The sequence below is a fragment of the Chaetura pelagica genome, unplaced genomic scaffold (genome assembly GCF_000747805.2).
Source record: "Chaetura pelagica isolate M959 unplaced genomic scaffold, ChaPel_1.0 scaffold92, whole genome shotgun sequence".
NCBI lineage: Eukaryota > Metazoa > Chordata > Aves > Apodiformes > Apodidae > Chaetura > Chaetura pelagica.
In genome coordinates this window covers 1,418,128-1,441,999 of record NW_009952404.1, presented here as the reverse complement: position 1 = coordinate 1,441,999, position 23,872 = coordinate 1,418,128, and the positions used below count along the sequence as shown (strand labels likewise).

General features: G+C 36.9%; 1 protein-coding gene across 1 annotated transcript in view; it reads left to right on the top strand.

Moving 5' to 3' along the window:
* DGKI (diacylglycerol kinase, iota) overlaps positions 1-23,872 on the top strand; it is a 113,805-nt gene that overhangs the window by 41,661 nt on the left and 48,272 nt on the right. Inside the window, exons 19-21 of the mRNA XM_010008203.1 lie at positions 7,027-7,127; positions 16,634-16,713; positions 18,609-18,653. Coding sequence (XP_010006505.1) covers positions 7,027-7,127; positions 16,634-16,713; positions 18,609-18,653 — 226 coding nt within the window. The remainder of the gene's footprint in view (positions 1-7,026; positions 7,128-16,633; positions 16,714-18,608; positions 18,654-23,872) is intronic.

Below are 23,872 nucleotides of genomic sequence, written 5' to 3'. Positions count from 1 at the left end.
GGAGTCTCCATCCTTGGAGGTACTCAAAAGCTGCCAGGACATGGTCTTTGGCATCCTGCTCTAGATGGACATTAACTGAGCAGGGGGTAGGACTTCCCTTCCAACCTCAGCATTTCTGTGATTCTGTGAAATTTCAGACAAGTTCCTCATTATTATTTTGCCAACAATAAAATATTTCCAACTCACTGTGCCTTATCCCTGGGTGTTACTTGCTGTACTTTCTGAATAACAGAAGTAATACAAATAACTTGTCTCACTTATTCAGTATCTAAGCAAGCCTCTAGAAAAACAGTTTAGATAAGCCTTATTGCTTAACAGAATATTGGGTAAGCTGTGGATCTGGGAAAATGGGTATTGTGTCCAAGTTGAGGGATAACCCTTGGAAAACAACCTCCAAGTTTCTATACAGTTCATTCAAATATCTCATTTGGCATCAGGATAAGGCAGGGAGAGAGAAACTCAAGAGCCCAAAGTAATTTGTAAGTCAAAGTTGTTCTGTATCTTAAAATCTGTAAAAACAGATCAAACATGCTGCTGCACTGTGGCTGCCAATTATTGAATCTGGCAAATTAAAATGAGAACCCATGAGGTATTAGGGAAATTTGATTTGGATTGTGATGGCTTTGAGACTCAAATGTTCCTTTTTCCGTTGTTGAACAATACAGAAAGAGCCTGATTTCCAGTTAGTCCTGAACAGAAGGGCAGATTCTTTTGAGAACTGGTGATGGACAGACTGTCTTAGATAAATTTCAGGTTTTATGCAGTAGGATATGAATGGGAATTTGGGGCAGCCAAAATTATTAGGTACATACAGTTTTGCAGCAGAAACTGTAGAACTGTAGTGTGATCTATTTCAAATGTTTATACAGGGTGGATAAGTAAATACAAGCATTGTATTTTAATACAGGCTCTCTTAAAAGGAAGGTGAAGCCTTGCATTTTCCAGCCAGGTATTCAATTTAGATGAGAGGTGTGGATGTGTGAGAGTACATTTGTTTTGTGTGGTTGATGCAAAGCACTTGTGAAAAAACAAAAATTATTATATGAAACATAAAACACAATTGGCTTACATAACTTGTACTGTCCTTTTACAAGTGAAATAAGCACTGCTGAAATGCTGTGATTTTATTGTTGTTTGGGTTTTTAAAAGTTACAAAATGGGCATAAATTAAAATACAAGTATCACCCTACTGGTAAATGCTTTACAATAATTTGTAGAGTTTACAGAGTAATGATTGTAGCAAGGTATACATATAAAACCTGTGTGATAGCAAGGGAGTAATAGGAAATAATATTTTGCTTTTAGAGATCCAAATGCCAAACATAATCAGGTTTGTGGGTTAGGTGGAAATAGGTGTTGTCTATAGGAAGACAGTCTAAAAAAGTCTAATAGGAGGCAAGGCGTAAGACAGAAAGTGTTGGAGTGAGCTATTTCCCAATTGCACAATTAAGGATGAAAATGCTTATATTTTATATACATTTTATTTAGATTTAGATAGATAGATAGATACAGATATATATCCATTATCTCTCTTTTCTCCATTACATGAATTACAGAGAATTGAGCCTCATCTTTTCTCTGTCAGTTTTTCCTGCTTAGTATGAAGGTTTCATTACTATTGGAGAACCCACTGTGCTTGGAAGTGTAAAGTGTGAGAGAACTACAGCTAACGTGATGAAGGAGAAAGAAAATGAAGACCAGTATTCCACCTGGCACCTTGGCATAAGTTTAAGTGTAGGTGTGGGTCTAGCTTTTATACAGCAAAATGCTCAAGTACTTTCTGAAGCAAGTGAGATGTAATAAAGCACAGAAGAGTTCAGTACATCTGGGTTAACCTAACTTATCTGGGATAACACTCATCAAATGGAAGAAAAAAAAAATGTGGTGAAGCTGATATTTTAGGGGTATTTCTTAGTTAAAGAGCTTAGCAAGAGCTTTGCCTTAAAATAACAGTGGACTTCTGTGAAGGACTGAAATTTGTCCGTCAGAAGATTCTGGATGATTCTGTTCTGCTGTGGTAGTTCTTCTAAGTAGATAAATGCTGTGAAAAACACACATATTTAATGTATCATTTCCAAGCTCTACCAGTGAGATCACAAAAGTAAGGTTAATTTCTTTTTCTTTTCTGGTTTTCTGGTTGCTGATTTCCTTTTTCCATTTGTTCTGAACACTGGAACATATAATTAATTTAGCATGTTTATTTCTTCACTAGGAGATAGGTAATTCATTAATCTGTCACTGCAAACATGCCCCAGAGGAGTGTTATTTCTTTCTGAAGTTTATTTTTTGCCAGGGAGGAGCAACAGAAGATTTCCTTTTCTGTTTACTGAATCATATTAATGATGTATTCTGGAAGACAGGTCAGAAATTTGTAGCTGGGTACTGTAGAGTTGTTGCACTGTTTATTATTATCATTATTTTCTTTCTCTATGCAGACATAAAGCATAAGAAATGGTTCACAGGGTTCATAAATAATTGATATAGGACATATATAATTTAAAAGTCTGTCTTCCTGGTGGCATGGCAGAAGTGTTATCATGTTGCTGTGCAGGAGTGCCAAGGGCTGAAGCCAAGCTTGCTCTGCCTGTCTTCTTCCCTGGGTGACTGGAGGCAGGAGCACATTTCTTGGGAAAACCAACTGTGCTCCAAGTGATTTGGCTGGCATCCTCCTGCCTGTTGCTTGATGATTAATAGGGGTGAAAGGAGAAAGTAACAGCTTCATCAGAAGCTGAGTATGTTTTCTTGGTGAATAGGATCAAGTTCTGTTGGTAGTCTAAGAACAGGTGTGCGTGGCTTTGCTTCTATGGGTTTGCACAAGTGGTGAAATAAGTATCTTTTAAAAACATAAGCTCTTCTCACTCTTCTCTGTCAAAACTCTGTTTTTAGATTTTTTGGGGTGGTGGTGTCTAGGTTCTTTGGTGTTTTTATTTTATTTTTGGTTGGTTTTTTTTGGTTGGTTGGTTGGTTTTGGGCTTTTTATGTTTTGTTTGTTTGGGGGTTTTTTTGTGTGTTGGGGGTACTGATGTTAACACTTCTAGAATCCATAAAATTGTATAGTTCAAACAAATGAATATATTTTCTTATCTTTGGGAATTGACTTCCATCAGTGGGGCAGCTGATGTTGAAAATGAATTCACCTTATAAACATTTATTCTGACTTTCTAAGACCTATCCCTGTAAAAAGGAGTGCTTCTGAATCTGATGTATAACCTGATGTACCAGGAGATTAATATCTTCTAACAGAGGGTAGACTTGAAAGAGATAAAAGTTAAATCAACTGTTTATGTTGATGAATGTCTACACATTTTAAGAATTTCTGGAAAGCACACCCTTTTCCTTACAATAGGAGTTATTCTATATCTAGGTGATCTTCTGTATTCTTGTGGAAAAGTCAAACGCTGCTTGTAAGTAAAGTAATACAATTTCCTTGTACTGTTCAACCATTTTGCAGTTAAAAAAGGAAAGAAAATAATCCTCTGTTACTGAAATGACTTTTTTTTTTTTTTTATGAGTAGAATAGTTTTGAAAGGACCTCATAACACCTCTGTAGAATCTTTCATAGTTTATTATAATTAAATAATGTGCATAGCTTTAAAAAAACTTCTTTAGATTGTTATTTAGTAATGCCCTGAATGTGCACTTCTGGTCTGTGCTAGTCAAAAGTCCATAAATTAAAATTCAGTATGGTAAACTAGCCTATCTCTGCTCCTGATCTGAGAAGATGGATATTTATGTTTGTGTTTAAATGAAACCATTATAGCTAATCAACATGAGTGAACAGAATGTTTCAGTTGGCCTGAATCTGTATTTATGGTCCCATGGGGCATATGGCCTTTTGGATGTAATTCTGTGGATTGCTGTGTTTGGAGAATGAGATTCTTAATTAGATTCCTTAGGAGGTAATGGCATTCATTAATCTATACTTCAAATTACTTTTCATTGATGGTATAATTCTCCATTTTTAAGAATAATAGGTGTAAGAAATTAAATATTCTAGGTTGAACTGCAGTGTAGCAATCTCCCAAAATTTATTTATGAATTGTCTACTGCTACAGGTGCAGAGCTTTTCTTCCTCTCCTTACAGTTGAGCAAGTAATTTTATAGTGTGTTTAGAAACATCCATTTCTATTAATGCTGTACTAATGCTTTCTTTCAGTGACATTTATCACCCCATTATTAGCTTTTACATGGCCATGCTTATGTACTTAAGCTTTGTGGTTTCTGAATATTTTGAGCTTGTCTGAACAAGATAAATTGTGCAATTTGTATAATAACATGGATTATTATCAGTATCTATGAAGACTACAGAAATATTGATGGTGGAAGCATTTTCCTCAGCTATTAAATAGAGCTCTGTATGGAGCTCATGAATTCTATGAGTGAATGAGTTAATTAGTTGGATGATGAGAACAATAATCCCTGGTGTCAATTGCCAGTCTGACAATGTAAAGAATGAATATTCACATAGTGAATTTTAGAACTAAAACAATATTGAATAGGTAATAAAATTTAGTGAGATATTCATATGTCACCCAACAACCATATTCTTATAGAGCTAAGTGTATTTGCAAATGAATCATGAACAAAACCATTAGATTGCAGTCACTGAATACATTTTTGTTTTGTTTATGTGTGCACATATATAGGTGTATGTATATACATATATATATATACATATATTTGTGAATTATGAAGGTATTGCCTGTAACTGGACTTAGCTAAGTATATAAAATATCTACCCTGGAGAAAGGACCTCTTAGCATTTGTATTTCTGATAAGAATTTATTTTCTGTAGAAAGCTGCTGTTTCCAAGGTTATATTTTTATTACTAAGGCAACTACAATTTTTAAATGGGCAAAGAAACAAGTCCTGTTCCTCTTCATTTGTATATTTTAGCACATCCATCTTGCATATGTAGTAGCAGTTCTATGTCTTTACAAAAAGGGGATGAACAGGAAGAGAAACAGAAGAATAGGGAACCTTTGATATTTGTCAATTGATTACCCTCCCACACCTGACCTTGGAAAGGAACTATTTCTCCTCCGGCAATGCATTATATTTAAGATGGTATTCTTGTTTTTTCTATAGAAGCAAATTTTGAGATATACAGTGCACTGATGTTCCGAAAATTTATGCCTCTTACTAAAGCACGTGAAGTATCCTCTCAGGCAATTTTCTAGTTAAAAGGTGATTTTAACAGAGATTGTGTGGCTCCTGAAGCAACAAAAATATTCTAGATTTGTTCCTGATTTTAGATCTTTTTATCCTCAGGTTCCAAGCAATAAAAAGGAGGACTTGCTCACCTTTTTTTATTTTTTATTTTTTTTATTTTTATTTTTCAGATGAAGGGACTATTTGACTCAATAAGGGGATGTTGGAGATGCAATAGGTTACCACCAACTTCAAGCCAGGAAATAACATTTGTAACAAGAACATGCATGTTTTTCTTTATAACCTGGCATTATTATAGAAACTTCTGTTCCGAAAGTGAGTTTATTCAGAGCAGCTTCTTCTAGTCTGTTGCCTTACACTTCGGTTTTGTCAGCACCCTCAACTTATTATCCTTTATCACTTTTTGGGAAAAGAGTACTTGAGTCAATAGTGGGTTTTTTTTGACTGGGACTGGATTTTCAATCTTTATTTTCATCTGTCCAGATGTGACACAGCTGTTTACACCAACAGAGATAATAAGCTTTCCTGTAAGTAGCAATGAGATAATGCTGAAATAAGTACTATTACCATCCCAGTTTCTCTACCAAGAGATGACCACAAACCATGTGGTTTGTCAGGTCTGCAGTATTTTCAGGTAAAAAAACCCCATATCACATTGCTCCCTTGTTTCAAAAGAAAGAAAAACTTTCTATTTTTCAGCTGCAGCTTGTCCTGATTGGTGTTTAAAGTAATTGTGCAAATGCTGTATGTCAAATGTCTTTCAGACAAAGTAAAAATATCAACTGAAACAAAGATGAAAGTAAGCCTTGTATATTTATGACACTGAACAGCATTTAAAGGGCAACTTTTAAAGGGCAGTGTGTCTATTCAGTGGTCATACCACTGGCAGAGTTCTGCTACCAACTAGATTATAACATAGGAAATAGATGATCTTTCAGTGGAAGCACAGGATGAAGAATCAACTTTTAACTCAGCCAATGGCCAGTTTTTACAGGGCTGGCATTTGTTATATGCATTACAATGCATAGATTATCCATCTTTAAAAAGCGAAAATGCAAATGGGGTCAAGTGAATTTACATAGCATACAGATAAACTTACAAAATCAAATAATATGTTACATTAAGGTGGAAGCCAGTATGAAATAAAACCAAAGCTTTTCAGGACAACTTTTTATCAATATATGGAGACTTAAATTTATAGATAAGGAAGCCACTGAGTATTTCAAAATTATATAGGCAATTGAGACATCTAAATCTGGCTGAAATCTGTATAAATCAGTTTCCTGTGCTGTTGCTTGCTTTTGAAAGTCCTCCTGGGTTCTGTGTACTGGACTTGCTGCTGTGGAAATCCATTTCTTAGCTGTGTTTCAGTTGCCTGTTTCCCAGAACAGAGATGCTGAATGAGGATTCTCCAGGGATATGAGGGTGGGTGTTCTCATGGGCAGAGGAAGTACTAAAAGACTTCCCAAGAAAACATCTGCATCATGAAACACAGCTCAGTGAATCTACTGGCTGTGGTAGAGTTCTAGGGATGTACAAAAAGATAAATTGCAGAGGGGAGGGATGACTATGTAGAGAACAGATAACTGGAAAACTCTTCTGTAATTCCAGACCACACAGTCAGCATATGGGTTTCTAGATCTTGCTTATAATTTATGGTCTAATGTCTACCTTGCTGTGGGATGGGTATCCATAATTTAAAATTCAGTAACGGGCATGTGAGGAATTGCTTAATTCTGAAAAACCTTGCTCTCGTTCTTCTTTCAGAGAAGATTAAAATCCCTACATATTTTATTTTTCATTTTGCTTCTCCATAGAACACTTAATTTAAGAAACTTTCTTCTTTTCTTGCAGTCCTCATTCCATCCCAGATCGCCTGCGGATCCGAGTGAACAGGATTAATTTACAAGAATATGAGGGACTACATTATGATAAGGAAAAACTCCGGGAAGCTTGTAAGTTGGAAGAAACCAGATTGTAGCTGCTTTTGGTAGAATATTCTGAATAAATCTTACATTAGCAAATTAAGAAAACCAAAACACAACCAAAATAACAGCAGCAAAATTCCAAACACAAGATCAAGTATACATTTTTTGATGAGTCACATAGAGTGTATATTCACCTATTTGTGCATATCCACATACATATTCTCTTTATAAATATATACTCTCCCTATAAAAGCACATATAGATCATTCATCCGATTTATTACTTAATTATGCCTTCTGCAAGTTCATATTCTTTACTGTAAAATAAGTGTTTTCCACACTTTTTTTTCTTTATTCATGGCTTTCTGTGGGTTCTTCTGAGTTTCCACTAGTGTATGAAACTATCTGAGATTTTATGATTAACATCAAATTTGAAACTGAGTGGAGGGCACCATGATTAATTTTATATTGAGAATGTGTTCTGACCTGATTGTGGTTCTTGCACAGGTGCATTTAACTTGGGAAAGAAATCTGGTTTTCCCAGGCCTTTGTTCTTCAACAGGCTTCAGTTTTCCACATAAAAAGAATAATCACTGTTTTGTTTCCTCATCTAACAGTTTAATTGCCACATTCAAGGGTAAGTCAAAAGCAAACAGGCGGTTGCTTTGGCAACATTGATGATGACAATCCATATTTAAAAACAGAGTTTCTTTCCTTGGTGACACACAGAGTCATTAATCAATGAGGGACATGGTGGCTTTTGATAACAATTTAATAGTCTTGTTCATGCATCTGGCTCATTATTCATATTAAATTACAGGCATGACTGTTTGTTGTGCAAAAAAGCTTCAGCTCCCTCTGTAATGCAGAGCCCTCCGGTAATTACAGGATGACAATCCTTTTAATTGGTTTGCTTATCTAACTGTTGGAAGATAGTTTAAACTCTTTCACTTTTACTCCTCTGGTCCCACCCCTACTTATTCGCCCAGTTCACCTGCTCTTCTTCCAACAAAATAACTGAAATGCCTTAAATTTTACTATAGCTCCTGACAGCCTTTTCTGAAGTTTCTTTTAGTGGATTTTGGCCATAATTAAAGCAACCAAATCCTTCATCATTGAACTAAGAAGAATTTTAACAGGATGAGGATTATGGTTCGCTGGAGAGGAATTTGCTTTAAGTTTAAATTGACAGTTTGATCTTGAGTAGTGTTCAGATCATACTGAACCCACATCTATCCAATCCTGTCAGAAACAATCTAGTTCATTTGGTAGTTTCCCATCAGAGAACTATCTTCATCCATCCTCACTGTGGATGTAAATTTTGCATATATTTAGTATATATTATGTAGTCATTAAGAGCCATTTACATGTTCTGACACAAAATGCACTTTTTATATTGTCACTGCAGTTGTAAATGAGTATTTATTTGTTGTCTGCAAAAAAACCATGACAACATGATAAAAAATGCCAGAGAATGTTCTAAAATCTGTGAGATTTGTTTTTAGATTACACACACATTTTATCACTTGCTATATGTGTGCTTAAGAGGTTTTCATTCAAAAGGTAGATTTTTAAATGGATAAACACTTTAAAATGTCTATCCATCAAGAGTTAAAATGATTGCTTTCAGGCATTGCCAGACCATTTGCCTCAAGATCTCTTAGTTTCCCTTTCAAGTTGCTGCATGGACAGCTTGGTAACATAACATAGCTGGTCTGCATATTCTCCCCAGACATTTTTAATTAAGCTTTTTTTTTTTCTTATCTGTCCTCCTTTAGCTGCCTCAGTAATGCTTGTGCATTACAGCTTTTACATTAAAATATGATAAAGCAAATAATATCCCCATCAACCTAAAATAAGTCAGAAATATACCTTTCCCTTTGCAAGCAAGTTCTGTGTAAGAACATATAATATACAGCATACACTGGTCATCAGTCTCCTTCTCTGGACATACAGCTTAACTGTCTCCTATCATGATTGTCCAACCTTCAGTTTTCAGGAGGCCTTGATATGAGGACTTCTGTGTGATGCAAATTATGACAGAAGGAAATCATGTACAGGAAGAGAAGTGCTCTCAGAAAGCAAACTGTTTTAAATATTCTAACCAGTTCCTTGAATTCCATGGAGCAAGAAATGGAAAATCCCTGTGGTTCACTGACCACAGACATAATGTCTCAGTTTTCCTGTGACTTACAGGAAAGATGCTTACATTTCTTCTGGAAACTGAAGCATAGCCAGTCATCAAGCTGCATGGTTACACTAGAGGACTGCACAACTGAAGTTTTTATGAGGAAGGAAACTGGAAAATGACATAAATCTTCCTTTTAAGGAGAGCAGATAGCCATCTTAATTGCATTTCTGACATAGCTAATCGGATACTTTTTAAATGGTTTTCTGGTGGCCGGTCTGTGGATTGCTGCCTGCCTGGCTCTATTATAGACTAAATACTTATATGAAATAAGTGTGCTGACTGCCTCCTCATCAGGAAATAATTTCTTAGAGCTTTGACTCTAAAAGTCACTTGGCTAAAGAGGAGGAAGGGAGTACTAAGGGAGGAGAAGCCACTCATCTTCATTTGCTAAAGAAAGTGATTATGGGGGAAGGGGAGTAAAAATAAATGTATTTCCATGATTTTTTTTCAGTGTGAATCAGAAATTTAAATGCAAATAATATTTGTATATTAGCAAAATACAAAAGCCCTTTAAAGCCTGTTACTGTCAGTGGAGTTAGGTTCCTTCACAGCGTGACTGCAGCTCACAGGTGCAAGTGTGTCTCACTAGATCCTTGCAAGAGACTCAATTCACGTATCTGTCCAGGCTTTGGCAGAGTACCTACAATTTAATTCCAGAATACTATACTTACTATCCATTCCCTTCTCACAGGCTTTAAAACCACTTTTACCTCCCAAAATAACCTGAAACCAAACCAGAATCTTGCAGCAATCTGCACAGGAAAAGAAAGCCAGTTATGCTGTTATGTCTGAAGGAAAAATATCAAAAAAGCTACTGTAGTTTTTTGCCTGTTACATATCTCCATAATAGAGTTTCGAAAGACCTGACACCAGTGTCATAATCTGGATCATTTTAACTTGTAGAAAATATGTTTTGCTCCCCTTGTTTTCTTGAAACAATTATTTGATTCCATCAAATATTTGACCTAAAATTGCACTTCCCAACATATAACAACTTGTCATAGAAACTATTCCATGAAGATTAATCTTCACTCTGCTGGAGGTAGGCACCTCATTTTGAAAACCTCCTGAACAGTTAAAGAAAGTAATTTTGTCCCCTGAAGGGCATGACCATTCTTAGCTCATTCTCCTTCTATTGCTTTCCACTTTTCTTGTCACTGCAGCTGGCATTTAACCAAGACGCTGTTTCTGAATTGTCCCTTTCTTCCTACCCCATTCTCCTTCTTTTCTCCTTCATTTTTTCTTCTGTCAACATCTCAGTATTGTCTGTTAGATGATTGATGACGGTACAGAGGGTGCTTATTGATCCTTCACCAAGGAGCAGTGAATGCTTCCATGCACTCTTTTAAGAAAGGGATATAAGTTGGCATTTCAGTTATGTTGTAATGTTCTTTGCTGTAAATGTAGTTGTCTTCTCTAACAGCTCCTTATACATACCCCAAACAGTTGTCACCCTAGTCACCAGCTTCACCTCCTTTTTCCCAATATCATAGTTACACACTACATGATCATGATCAAGGCTATAATTTTCAAAAAGTAAATTGGATTAATGTTTCTAGATGGACAAAACTTAATTCTGTCTCTCTTGCCTGCATATCTGTGCATTATCTCTGATTTTCTGTTATTGAAAAAAGTGTGATCTGAAGAAGCATTGTGGAGGAACAATTGAGTTCTTTTTGAAATAGCAAAATATTTTGATTTATGATGTCCTATTTTTACCATTTCAATGTTACTAAGAAATTTCTGACAATGGATGTATATACAGAAATTAATTGTATTTTTTAAAAAATAAACATAAATCAACAAACTAACCAACCGTAAAATAGTTAGTGACCAATAATGACCTTATAGCCTTCTACGAGGAAGTAACTAGGAGGATAAATGATGGTAGAGCCGTAGATGTGGTTTATCTTGATTTCAGTAAAGCATTTGACACAGTTTCCCACAGCATCCTCGTAGATAAGCTAAGGAAGTGTGGTCTTGTTAATCAGGTGGATCAGACAGGTTGTTAACTGGTTGAAAGGAAGAATTTGGAGAGTTGTGGTCAATGGGTCAGAGTCTAGTTGGAGGTCTGTGACTCCAGGGTCAGTACTGGGACCAGTGATGTTAAGTATTTTCATCAACGACCTGGATGAGGGAACAGAGTATAAACTCAGCAAGTTTGGTGATGACACTAAACTATACAGATGCAAACCAAAGATAAATATTTGAATCTGAAAAATAAGCTACAAAACCAAAGAGGAATTTGCTAAAGGCACTGCTTGTGTCAAAGGAAATACTTCTCCCCTTTTCTTCCCCCCCTTTTAATGGAAGAAACCTTGTGGGCTTTGTTCAGGCAGTACAGTTAATTACACTTCTTGCTTTGAGGTACGTACACATGCATGCATTCAAAGATTAGAAGGCTGCAAGGGTACAACAGAGGAAAAAGTAGGATATGAACAAATAATTAAAGGGAGTAGCACAATGAATATATACACAGGTGCTGAAAAAGACAACTTCAGCCATGGCATTTTCTAACTTTGAGCTCTTGATCTTGTAGTCATAGTAGCATTTATTTAACACCATGTGCCACTGCCTGGGTTGCGAAGAATGAATAAATCCCAAACATGGAAATCTTATATAATTGAGTTATAGAATAATGGAAAGGTTTGGGTTCAAAAGGACACTTAAAGATCACGTAGTTTCAACTCCCCTGCTGTAGGCAGGGACATCTTACACTAGATGAGGTTGCTTAAAGCCCCTGACTCTAGACACCTGCAAGGAGGAGGCACCCACAGCTTCTTTGGGCAACCTGTTCCATTGTGTCACCACCCACATTATAAAGAATTTATTCCTAATATATAATTTAAATCTACCTTGTCTTGGTTCCACATGAGGCATATTTACATTGAACACATTCCTCTGCCTTTTGAGCTAGTGAGGAAGCTGGAACCTGTAAATTTGCCATCTCCTTTGAACTAGAAGAGATGGATACTGTTCCAAAAAGATGTAAATATGTATTTACCCTAGAGGAAGTGGGGTGACAGAAGAATATTAAGTTATTTTTCAGACTTTCCAGGAAATCATGCTATAGTTTCTTTCCGGTATAGACTTTTCTGTGAGATTTTTGTGTGCATTTTCTACTTCTGTTTCTGTACTTTTCAATTTTTTTATTTTTTAAATTATCTGATTTCTTCATACCTTTTCAGACCTGGATGTCCCCTTTGGCTGTCTATTCCCACATGCATTCTTCCTGCTTGTCTTAGTCTGTTTCTGCAGACCTCTTGTCTCAGGTTCCTGCTCCTTTTCTTAATCCTAAACTCTTAGTCTTGATATTTATTCCCCGCCAATTTCAATTCCTAGCTCTTCACAGCTCTTCATAGTTTTCTTTCTACAACCTGTTTCCTTTTGCATGGTGTTTGGGACAACTTGTCTCTTTATAGGACTTGGGCAGCTTCCTTCTTTTTGTAGTAGGGCATAGGAGAATTCACTGAGAGCCTGAAGGGGATGACCACATCCTCAAATGTGTCCTGGTCTAGTGTGATAACCTGCGTTGTGTTTTACCTCCTGACAAGGGATTACAGTAACATTGGATCACTAGTGCCAAGAAAACTAGCAACAACTGAACCTGCGAAGCTTTAGTTTTTGTCGGTACAATAAACAAAAGGGAACTGAAGAGACACATGGTTTAGATTGGTGTTGTAAGAAAATAATTTTGTACAAACTCCTTTGTATAAAAACCATCCTGGGAAAGCCAAACCCCTTAATACAATTGACTGAATATTTTAGAATTCTCTCCCAAGAATTTACTTGGTCCTTCACAATTGTAATATGAGTGGAAAACCCTCAGGAAAATGACATTCTTGTCTTCAGTAGTGAGGATCCTTTATTTGATACATTAAACATTTACAACCCGATGTTTAATCTCCCCAGTCCCCTACGGTGTGTCAGACAAGATATGAGTTTTCCTGGCATTCACATCAACCTTTATGATCTGTCTTGAGGCTGTTTTGTTTGGGATTTGAGTGGGTTAATCATGGTGTTTGGATCACAAATTGAATCCTTGCCTGATAATAAATGGGGAAGTTAATTGAATTTTATTTCTTCTTCATGGTGTCATGTGCAATATATTCAGGCTTCTTCCATTTGTGTTCTCAGTATTATTGAATTATTCACTAGCTTTAGGTATTCAGCATAATGGGCAGTTAATAGGCAGAAGATTTCTTCTTTGTTTTTAAATTCCATAGCTATTTTCATGAGGACTTAGGAAACCACTACTAATCTTGCAGTCAATGAGAGTGTCATGCTAGCTGGACTGCTGCACCTACCTCACCTTCTTTCTGATATTTGATCGCAGTTAGTCTTGCTGGTAACAAAAGGTTTTCCATAGCATCAGTTCAGAATACGAGGGAACTGTCTGCCTGTCTCATCTCCAGAGGTTCTTGCAGGCATCACTGCAGCATTAGAGCCTGTATCCACAGCTCCCTGGACAAAGTCCTTTTTGCTGTTCAGGGAGCACAAAGAAACTGGAGGCTGGATGCAAAGGGCCAGAAGAGCAGACGCCTCAGGAGAAAAATATCTGGCACTTGAATTCTGTGGTTTGGCTCATGATTTGAGACAATATTTAAGGTATATTCCCATGTCTGGTTATATCCATATTTTCACAGGAGTAGACGGTGTATGGGAAAGTTGTTCTTTGGTTCCTGTGCTCTTAATGGAAGTCTTTGTTAGCTTTATTCCTTTAAGTGGTAACTTATCTCATTTTGCCCCTACTGCACAGCATTGCCCTATATTCTGAATCAGCAAAAATCCCAGTTTCAATCCCATTATTAATCATTAAGGATTTTCTATTTGCAATTGTTAAGGAATTTGAAAATGGTGCATTGTACATATTTACTGTGGTTTATGACAAAACTGAGGGCTGGGAATATTTTTCTTGCTGAAACCCAAATGAATCTTGCAAAAAAGCCAAGCAAGCAAACTCATAAAAAAAACCTTTGACACACAACATTTTAGCATGTATTATAGTGTTGTCCAGCAATGACTTAAAAGTTTTTTCAAATGAGCATGAACCATGTGGAATATAACCATTTGAGACTCACCTCACGCACCTTGTCCCTTAGCTAGCCATTGACCCTAAAGCCACAGATTGTTCTAATTCAGAATTTCCAGGCAGCAAAAGTTGTACATTTCTTTTTTAAGAACAAAGGTACTCAGGCCAGAATTCCAGTTATTCTATGACCATCACAAATAGATGGGACGTAATTGAATTAAACCTGTGCATCGTTATTTTTTTCACTTGTGTAGATGAGACCCATAGATGTCACCAATAAACTATCTGTTGCATATTAATGTTTTCAGACATTTTGGTGGATCACTTTTAGAATTCCAAAAGTTAATAATATCCTTCTCTTTTAGGCTGTCAGGGATGGTGATTGTGATGGATTTCAGTTCTGAGTTGGATGCTTTCCTTCAGCATGTCAAAGCTCTGGTCCCTATTAAATGCTTATAGAGACAAAATTGGTGGTGACAGTTTATGCGCCAGTGGTGTAGCTCCTTAGTGCTCTATACCTATTGGAGGTGTAGTCATGTCTGTTGCAATTTGCTTTTTAGTGTTATAAATGAATTTAACAAATGCTTCTTTCAATAAGGGCTCAGTAGAGGGATCTACTGAATTGAAACTAGATAGCCATTAAGTACTCTCTACAAAGAGCTTAAGGGTCTCCTGTCAGAACAGGTTAAGCGAAAATAAACACTAAGCAAAGTGAATCACTGTGTAACCCAGAGGACTGGAATGTGTAAAGCAAACCTCATGATCGACCCTCATTCTACTTGCTTGTCTCTCAGTTTCTGTTCTGTAATGAAAAATTCTGGGAGGTCACAATGCGCACTGTTCCCTTCTGGCCTTTTTGAAAATGAGCAGGAGGACTGGCATCACTATCGGGTGCCAAAGTTGCTTCAGGAGAAGTGTGAGCTCTTCCCTTCTTCCCTGATCTTCCTGCCTGTCCCTACTTTATTTTGTTTTCTCCTGACAGCTTTTTTTCCCTGCTTCTGGTCTTCCTGGGTCCATAGCTGTTCTGGTATTTAAACTGCTTTTGAAACTTGATGCTGGCAGCATTGTTACTGGCCTCTGAGGTCTGTAATGACGTTGACTGCTGTAGGTGCTCCCCTAATCTTCTCCTTGAGACTACTGAGCTGTTCTTTGTGCTCCTAGCCCCAGTGGGCTACAAAATATGACCCATGTTTCCCATTATCTTTTGCAGCTATCTTGTCCTCTTATCAGAATGAAGAGCATCTCAGTAGATAAATATCTCTCTCTCTTAATCAGTTTCTTTTGAACTGCAGGGGAGGGGCTGTAGCACAGTTGTGGATTTTTTTTTCTATTTATCTCAGAATCGTCAGTGACTTTATGATACTTCCTGTTATCCAGTTACTAAAATGGTTTACAAGTTGATATTCTGCTCTCCTTTTGGAATACTTCAGATGAGGATTTAAATCTTTCCTGCTGCTCCCCTATTTTTATTTATTTTTGGGCCATTGTTTGATTAAAGGCCCTCTAGGGAGAAAAAAACTGCATTAGGTGATGCAGTTTTAGAAAATCCAGGTACCCAAGAGTTTTCACTTGTTTTATTTAATGAGATCTTAGTAGGTAGCTCTCTTGGTATCTTCCTTCTAGACTCACATATATCTCTTTCTTTCTGTGTGTTTGTTTTGGGTTGCTTGTTTGTTGTTTTTTTTTTGCTGCAAGAACAGAAAACTTAAATCCCTTGTTAATAAAAATACTTCCCTCAGCTGAGGAGAATTATTTGCTGTATGTTTACAAGTTCACTTTATGGAGATGTGTAAATTCTGTGTGTAGATGGAGTGTTTTGATGTCTGTTTTGATTTGAAAGCAGTCTTAAAATTAGACGGCGCTGAACAGTTTTCTCTGAAATAAGACTGTAACTTCAGGCTGTGACTTTCATGACTTTAAATCATTTTCATCAACTTCTAAGAGTTCTGAAAGTAAAATATCACTCTCTTAGTTCAATGTATAAGAGCACCTTCATAAACTCTTGTGGTATGCTGCTTTCTTTGTGGTTAATAATTGATGTTGAAATCAGACGATTAAGTTCACAATTTGTCTGAATATGGTTTACCTTTTTTGGTATGAAAGACAGTGGAAAACCAGAATCCTTTATAATTATAAATGAGTGAAATTAATGATAAATAATATGTTATTGCTTTTAAATGAATGTTAAGATTTAGATAGCAGAAAGCTTTTGTGAGGACACAATAAAGAAAAAACATCTTGAGTGTATTGTAATTCTTTTAAAGGTTAAGAGATTTCAATTAACGATGTTTTTCTCTCTTTGATTTTCTAGCCATTCCCCTAGGAATTATAGTTGTACGAGGAGATTGTGACTTGGAAACCTGTCGTATGTACATTGACCGTCTACAGGAGGTGAGGCTTTTGTCAATTCAGGTGTCATATACTCATCTATGTTATGCTTCATTCAGTTCTGAGTGCAGAGGTCTAATAGTTATAACAATAATATATTAAGAGTATTGCACTTTGCCTACCACCAAAACCGAAACTTTAGAGTTAAGCTAAGGTAATAAAGGAGGAATAGCACTGAAAAATGTTCTCTAAACAGGAAGTGAAAAGTTCTACCAACTTATTTTAAATTATAACAGAATTGACATGGATGGATGTGTTTACTTCTTCTTGAATTGGAGTGGAATACCAGGGCTCTCCACATACCTTGCTAAAATTACACAAATTAGTAGTTAGAAAGTGTGTTGTATATGGATAAACATAATGATATTCAAGTGGGTCAAATTATGCACATTTCATTCTCTAATACTCTCATTGAGTAATTTGAGACTCCAATAAACACTATAAATATCAACTAGATATTTCCAAATACACAAAAATGTTGTGTTCATGCAACTAGTAATATTACTACTCTTATTGTCCTGAACACCTTGCTTCACAAGTGTTTGTTCTACAATAAAGTCCAGGAAGTAGAGACTCCAAATGACACATGAAATGAATAATTTTAAGTGTTTATGCATTTAGTGACAAAATTAATAGATTTTCATTAATATACAGTCTCTGTTTTTAATCTTTTACTGGTATTTTTCAACAACATTTACCAGTGTGAATACATTACGTAGGTTTCTAAACAGATGGTCCAATTTACATAGGAACTACCAACATTATCCCTCCACTGAACTCTTTGGGAGCCACAGACTTCCCTGTAGTCTTGAAACTGCACTTGCAGCCTGAATATACGCCTTAGAATCTCACTATAGCCTTTCACTTTTTTGCATTTCTGCCAGTATTCCCTTTAAAATGCATTTCATGGAATTATAAATTGTCGTGGTTGGAAAGGTCCTCTAAGATCACCGAGTTCAGCTGCCAGCACAAAAAAACCCCACAACCTTGACTACTAGAGCATGTCCTGAAAATTGAGAAATCTATTTCTGAACATTCAGACTTGAGGAGTGGCTATTATTATCAACCTTATTGTAAGCTGATGCATACTTGAGATATCTGGTGATGGAAAATTGTAATGAAATAATTATGATGATGTTCCCTGTAGGTTGCTAATGTGATCCCAGACTAAACTCAGGCAACTTAATACGGCCAGCATTGGTGGGCAAGTGGTTGTAAAGCCCTGGAGGAAGCACAGCTAGAAGTTCTGGTTGAAGTACCCATAGTGGTTGTAGAAGAAGTGTGCTTCTCTAATCTTTCACAGGGCTTGTGCAAAGCTTTTCTCAGTGTGCTTGATTTGGTTCATACCCATTTGCTGGGAAGGGAAGCGCCAAAGCTTTCTGCACTCTGCCAACTTGCCTGCCAACTGGGGACCTCTGGTGTGTAGGCCAGGCTTTTTGGAAAGCTGTGTCATGAGCTTAAACTATTTGACAAAATCTCTTATTAAAATAGATGCCTGAACTCTGCTAAATACCAGCATCATTCTGATATGACCTCCTTGACATGAGTTGTCTTAAAACAGGGAGAACTGCCAGTACTTTTCTTTAGTTCATTATTTATATTTTATGGCTGATGTCCAAAATTTACATAGTTTTCATGGAACAAATAGAACTGTGGTATGACAAAGGTCCATTATTGTGATTTCTGTATTTTAAAAACTATTTTTTGAACAAATGCATGTAAATCTAAATAAATGAGCTTTCCATGGCTAGTCTGTGGTGTTTGTTTAATACATTTAAAATCAGTGAGAAATACTTGCAAAATTATTTGTGTTTGCTCAGCTACTTCAGATAGTAGAACTGCAAACTGCTCTTGTTGCTTTAATTTTTTTGTCATCATGTCTTTTATTCTCTTCCTAGGACCTGCAGTCTGTACCTTCTACTACACAGAGAGTTCATTACCAGGTAAGATAAGCTTTCCTTTTAGTATCAGAACAAAAAAAGGGCTTAACAATGTGGAGAGCACTCTTTACTTTTGAAGCTGGGTTTTCTTTTTGTTAGATGAATTTCTGATTATAATTTACCTTAAAATGTTGGATCTTCATTCTGCCTTCCCTAGGACAATCCTTTTCCTAAAAAAATCTTATGGAATCATCTTTAATATCAGTGAGGTATGATGATGCAAATGATATTGCAATAGCAGTGCCTTGAATACAGAAGTAAAAGAATGTGTTGTGTAGGAAAAAATGATAACAATAAAATTGATTCTCTGCCTGAGAAACTGATCAGTAACATGATGTTATATTGCATAGCTGTAGTACTAAAGTCTATCACTGAGAAAAAATGTCTGCTTACAGGCTTAAACTCTTATTAATTCTGAGCACCACAGTCATCTACCTCTAGTTTAGCATAATCTTTGGAATAGTTTTTTTATCGATGCAGGGACCAAATGTGACTTTTGTATGTGAAAAATGGGTTCCAGTTTTAGATGGCTAATTTTAAAAATTGATCTTTCTGTGCATTTTACAACTTTATTGTACAAATTATTCAATACAGAACTTGTTTTTACAGTTGGAAGGGTTGTGCGAGAATGCATATTTCTGTCACTAAAATATTACACTGCACAGTACTCAGACTGGGAGGAAAATACCTCAGACTAGCTCTTCTGACTCCTGAGCTGATCTGACATTAGCACAGAGGCTTGACACAGATGATGGTCTATTGACACAGCATCTAGGATCACAAGACAAGTTTACACAGCATTGATAGCCTTTTCCTAGATTTAATGGTGCAAGTCTTGTTGAGACCAACAACATTTAAGTTAACTGAGAAAGCCTACAGGGATCCAGCTCACAGGAACACATCACAATGAAATTATAGATAGTTTCTTGGGCCAGCTGAATGATACATGATTCCAGTTTGGTAAGAAAGCCTGTAAATGCACTGAATGCAAGAAGACTCTATGAGCAAACACAATTTGGCATGTTTTCCTGGACTTTCCACCTTCATACCAGGTACATTTCCCTGTCCAATATCAACCTCATATTTTTGACATTTGTATCACTCATGGCCCCAGAACTGATTTTTAGAGTAGATTCAGTACCTAACAAATTGCCTAAAAAGCCAGCACGTATTATTCTGTTCCACTCTTTATAAATTAACCTAAGTGGCTACTGACTGCTCCATGGGTAGGAAACTGCTTGGGGTAAAATGAAGAACTAAATCTCCATGTGTGGGGAGGGCCAAAAGAGAGTATAAAACGTCAGAAATAAGCCCCATATTTGGCTCTAATCTGTGCAATTTTAGAAGTATATAAATTAATTGCCTAGCTATCTCAAGTGCATATCTATGTGAAATCCCTAACATGATATCCATTTTTTAAGCTACATTTTGTGGTTTTTTTCAGTACTTGCTTATCTGTGATTTTTCAAACACTGTGGTCTATTTATTCCCTGTGGGTCATTTCTACAAAATGCCTGTTAGGTTAATCTGAGGTTTGTTCCATGTTTGTTGGTATCCCTCTATGTATACCAAGAAGTGGAAAAAGCAGGGGAAAAAGGGAATTAGTAAGGTACTTGACTTGATTGAACTGTTTTTTTATCTCACTAATAAGGTGTCATGGATACTTTTAAGGTCTTAAAAATGCAGTTCTCTTGCATGATTTCTGTGCAGCTCAAAACATGGGGAATCAGCAGAAACAATATCAGCAAGGCCAGGTACAAATACGAAAAATGAGCTAGATTTGTTTTTCATTCTGTTTTGTTTCTCTAATGAGATTAATGCTTATAAAATACCAGTCTCCTGTGCCTGAGACTTCCCAAGCTAGTTCTGCAGTTGAACTGTAATGAAGTCTTGGAAAAAGCATATCATATTATGCAAATTGTGACTTGAATTTATATTTAACAGCACTACCCCTAACCTCATTTTCCCAGCATTATGAACTCTGCTAGGTCTATGAATTTTTACTTGTCTTCTGTTTGTATAACCTACCTTTTTAGTATGCACTGTTATCTTTGGATGTTTTCTTCTTTTTTTTTCCTTTGTAACCCTTTCCTCACCTTTCCTCAAATAATGGGCTAACTATTAAGATACATAAAGTGTTGTGCATGTAGATACATAGACATTAGCAAACCAGGTGGATTTCAGAAAGCCCTTGACTCTTTGTTGTTGTGGGAAAGAAAGAGCTGAGATTCCACTTCTCCTGACTTTAATAGAATATGGTGGGAAGTGGGGCTCCCTGTTCTGACCCTCCTGGGTCTTTCAGGGATTTAAGAAACCTCTCTATAGTTCCTCTTATAGGTGTCCAACACCATGCCAGGGTCACCTAAACCATAACACTCTTCCACATACAGCTCAGTTGAGATACAAGCAAACTTAAGCATCCCACAATTCCATAAGCTCATATTAGAGAAGGACATAAGTATGTTTTCAATTGGATGCTTGAACCACTGAGATATGTCATTTGGTCCCCATGTGCAAAATAGATCACCTTATGGGATGTTATGCTTTGCCTTCATCTCTCCTGTAACGCACAGAAGTTGGAGACAAAAACCTGAACATGAGAGCAGGGTTTATGGGTTCAAGTCTGTGAGTCTGAACATGGGAGAGAATTTGGGCTTTTTATTTGTTGTCAGGGTGGCTTTACATGCAGGTATTTTATATATAGATGCAGGTATTTTATACATATATATATATATATACACACACACATATATTTTGTCAAGCAACATTTCTAAGTTGCTGCAGTGACCTGTCAGCAGAGAGCTGTTTCCATGACTATAGCCAAACTGTAGAGCACTGAAGAGACTACAGATGAGTTGTCTGGAGCCGTCTTGGCATTTCTGTCCTGGATATCCAGAAAGGAAAGGCATAATAGATGGTAACAGTCAATCCCAGAGGCAGAAGCTAATCAAATGAATCTTGCAAAAGTTGTCATGAGACCAGATGAAATAAAGAACATTTTGTAGCAGCATCATGCCAGGCACTGATATGCTAATCATTATTACAGCTGCTTGAAAACAACAGTGCAAGCAGGCACCCTGCTGACTGGGAAGCCAGGGAAGCCAAGAACTTGTGCTAATCTCTACATCGTCAGTGTGACCTCATTTTTTCTCAGGTGGCTGAAGAGGTGTCATATACCTTTATGTAAATAAAAGAATGAAGTCTGACTCTTAACATATGTGAGCATTGTCTGCTCTGTAATCAAATTGGAAATTGTTTTCTTAGACTGAAATGAGAACTTTCTTCAGCCTTCTCTGAAATTTTCCCAAGGTTGAAGAAAGCAAAGTGCTCTTTCCCCACGGTCTTTCTGGCAAATCGCTGGGCAGTCTGGTGAATTGAACTGATGACACCCCCATTTTTCTGTCACTATATTCTTTATTTTTTTCTGAACTTTTTCTCACATAGCTACTCAGATAGGGATTATTTTAGAAATACATCAGATTTACAAAACAGTAAGACAAATTGCTGAGAAATATCTATTACTTCTAGGTTTTCTTAATGATACAAACACTAGGCAGTAAAAGCAGAGGAAAACATATAGGAAACTGTGAACATTTAAAAATATCTATGAATATTCCAGATATGTTGGAAGTGCTTGATACACCATCATCTTTCATTTTAACTTTATGTTCGTGTTTCTGTGCTTTCCCTCTGCTTGTATACAAAACAGCCTTGCTTTCCTCTTTCAAATGGTGCACATGGTGCCAGATACCTGAGGGAATGGTGGGTTTTGTGTGCCTTGGAATCTCCCACTTATGCTGCCTATCTTTCCAAAAGGCTTTCCTGTAGCACAGACTGGAGTGGTGGATTTCTGCATTATGGTACGGGTGAAGTGTTCATAGCCTTATTGTCCTTCTGGCTGAAAACCGTGATTGTCCTTTTGGAACTCACTCTTTCAGCCAGCCTTTACTTTCTGGTGTTAGACCTTCAAACAACTACTTAGCTGATGGAGCTATACAGTTCCCAACATAAAGTTTGTTGGTCCTGAATCCTGCTGTCAGAAAAGGTGCTGGGCTCCTGTGTGATATTCTGAGAAGTTCCACTTGAGATATCATCGTGTCCTGGTCTGTTTTCACCAACCAATGCCTGTGTTATAACATGTACATATACATGAATCACATTCTGTGAATTCCTTGCACAGCAATACTTTTCTTGGAGTATTTTGTATCTTTGCTCCCCATTGCTTCTGTTTTGTTGGGGTTTTTTTGTGTTTTATTTTCTGGTGTTAGACCTTCAAACAACTACTTAGCTGATGGAGCTATACAGTTCCCAACATAAAGTTTGTTGGTCCTGAATCCTGCTGTCAGAAAAGGTGCTGGGCTCCTGTGTGATATTCTGAGAAGTTCCACTTGAGATATCATCGTGTCCTGGTCTGTTTTCACCAACCAATGCCTGTGTTATAACATGTACATATACATGAATCACATTCTGTGAATTCCTTGCACAGCAATACTTTTCTTGGAGTATTTTGTATCTTTGCTCCCCATTGCTTCTGTTTTGTTGGGGTTTTTTTGTGTTTTTGTTTTGTTTTTGTATTTGTTTTGTTTTGTTTTGTTTTTTCTTGCAACTCAGTGTACCACTCTGTCTTCTGAAGGAGTAAATTTTTATATTGAGCCATTTTGTCCCTGGATTTTTGTAATTTGCAGATGTGCTGACTTTACTGCTTATGACGTAAAGAAGCATAAAATCTTGCTCTGTACAAATTTTGGATATGTGCCCAAGGTCCATGCTGTTTTGCTTTGCCTTGTGCAAATCCAGTTGTGTTTAAACACAATATTCCAGTGGCTTTAGGAAGTTGGCTGGCCAGCCACTGGCAACATGGAGCAGAGCCATGATCACCCTCTGCTTTCTGAGATCCCTTTCACCTGTCCATCTTAATGAGCTGAGAAAAAGCAAAGGGCAGTCTGTTTGACTCAGTGAGTAGAAGTCAGGAAGAAGGTCTTTGTTCCTCCCCAGTTATTTGGTTTGGTTCCTGAAATACTGTCCATTGGCTACCAAGGAACCCTTGCCAGAGCAGGAAGATGTTGATGTAGAATGTGTCCTTGGCTGGCGGTGATCCCCAGGTCTGTGCTCTCTGCATTCTGGGCATAGAGCATAACATTTTATTACCCTGATGTGCATTTGGGACAAGCCAGGAACAGGCAACATGAGCAATTGCTGTGATTGGCAGATCAGTACGGGTA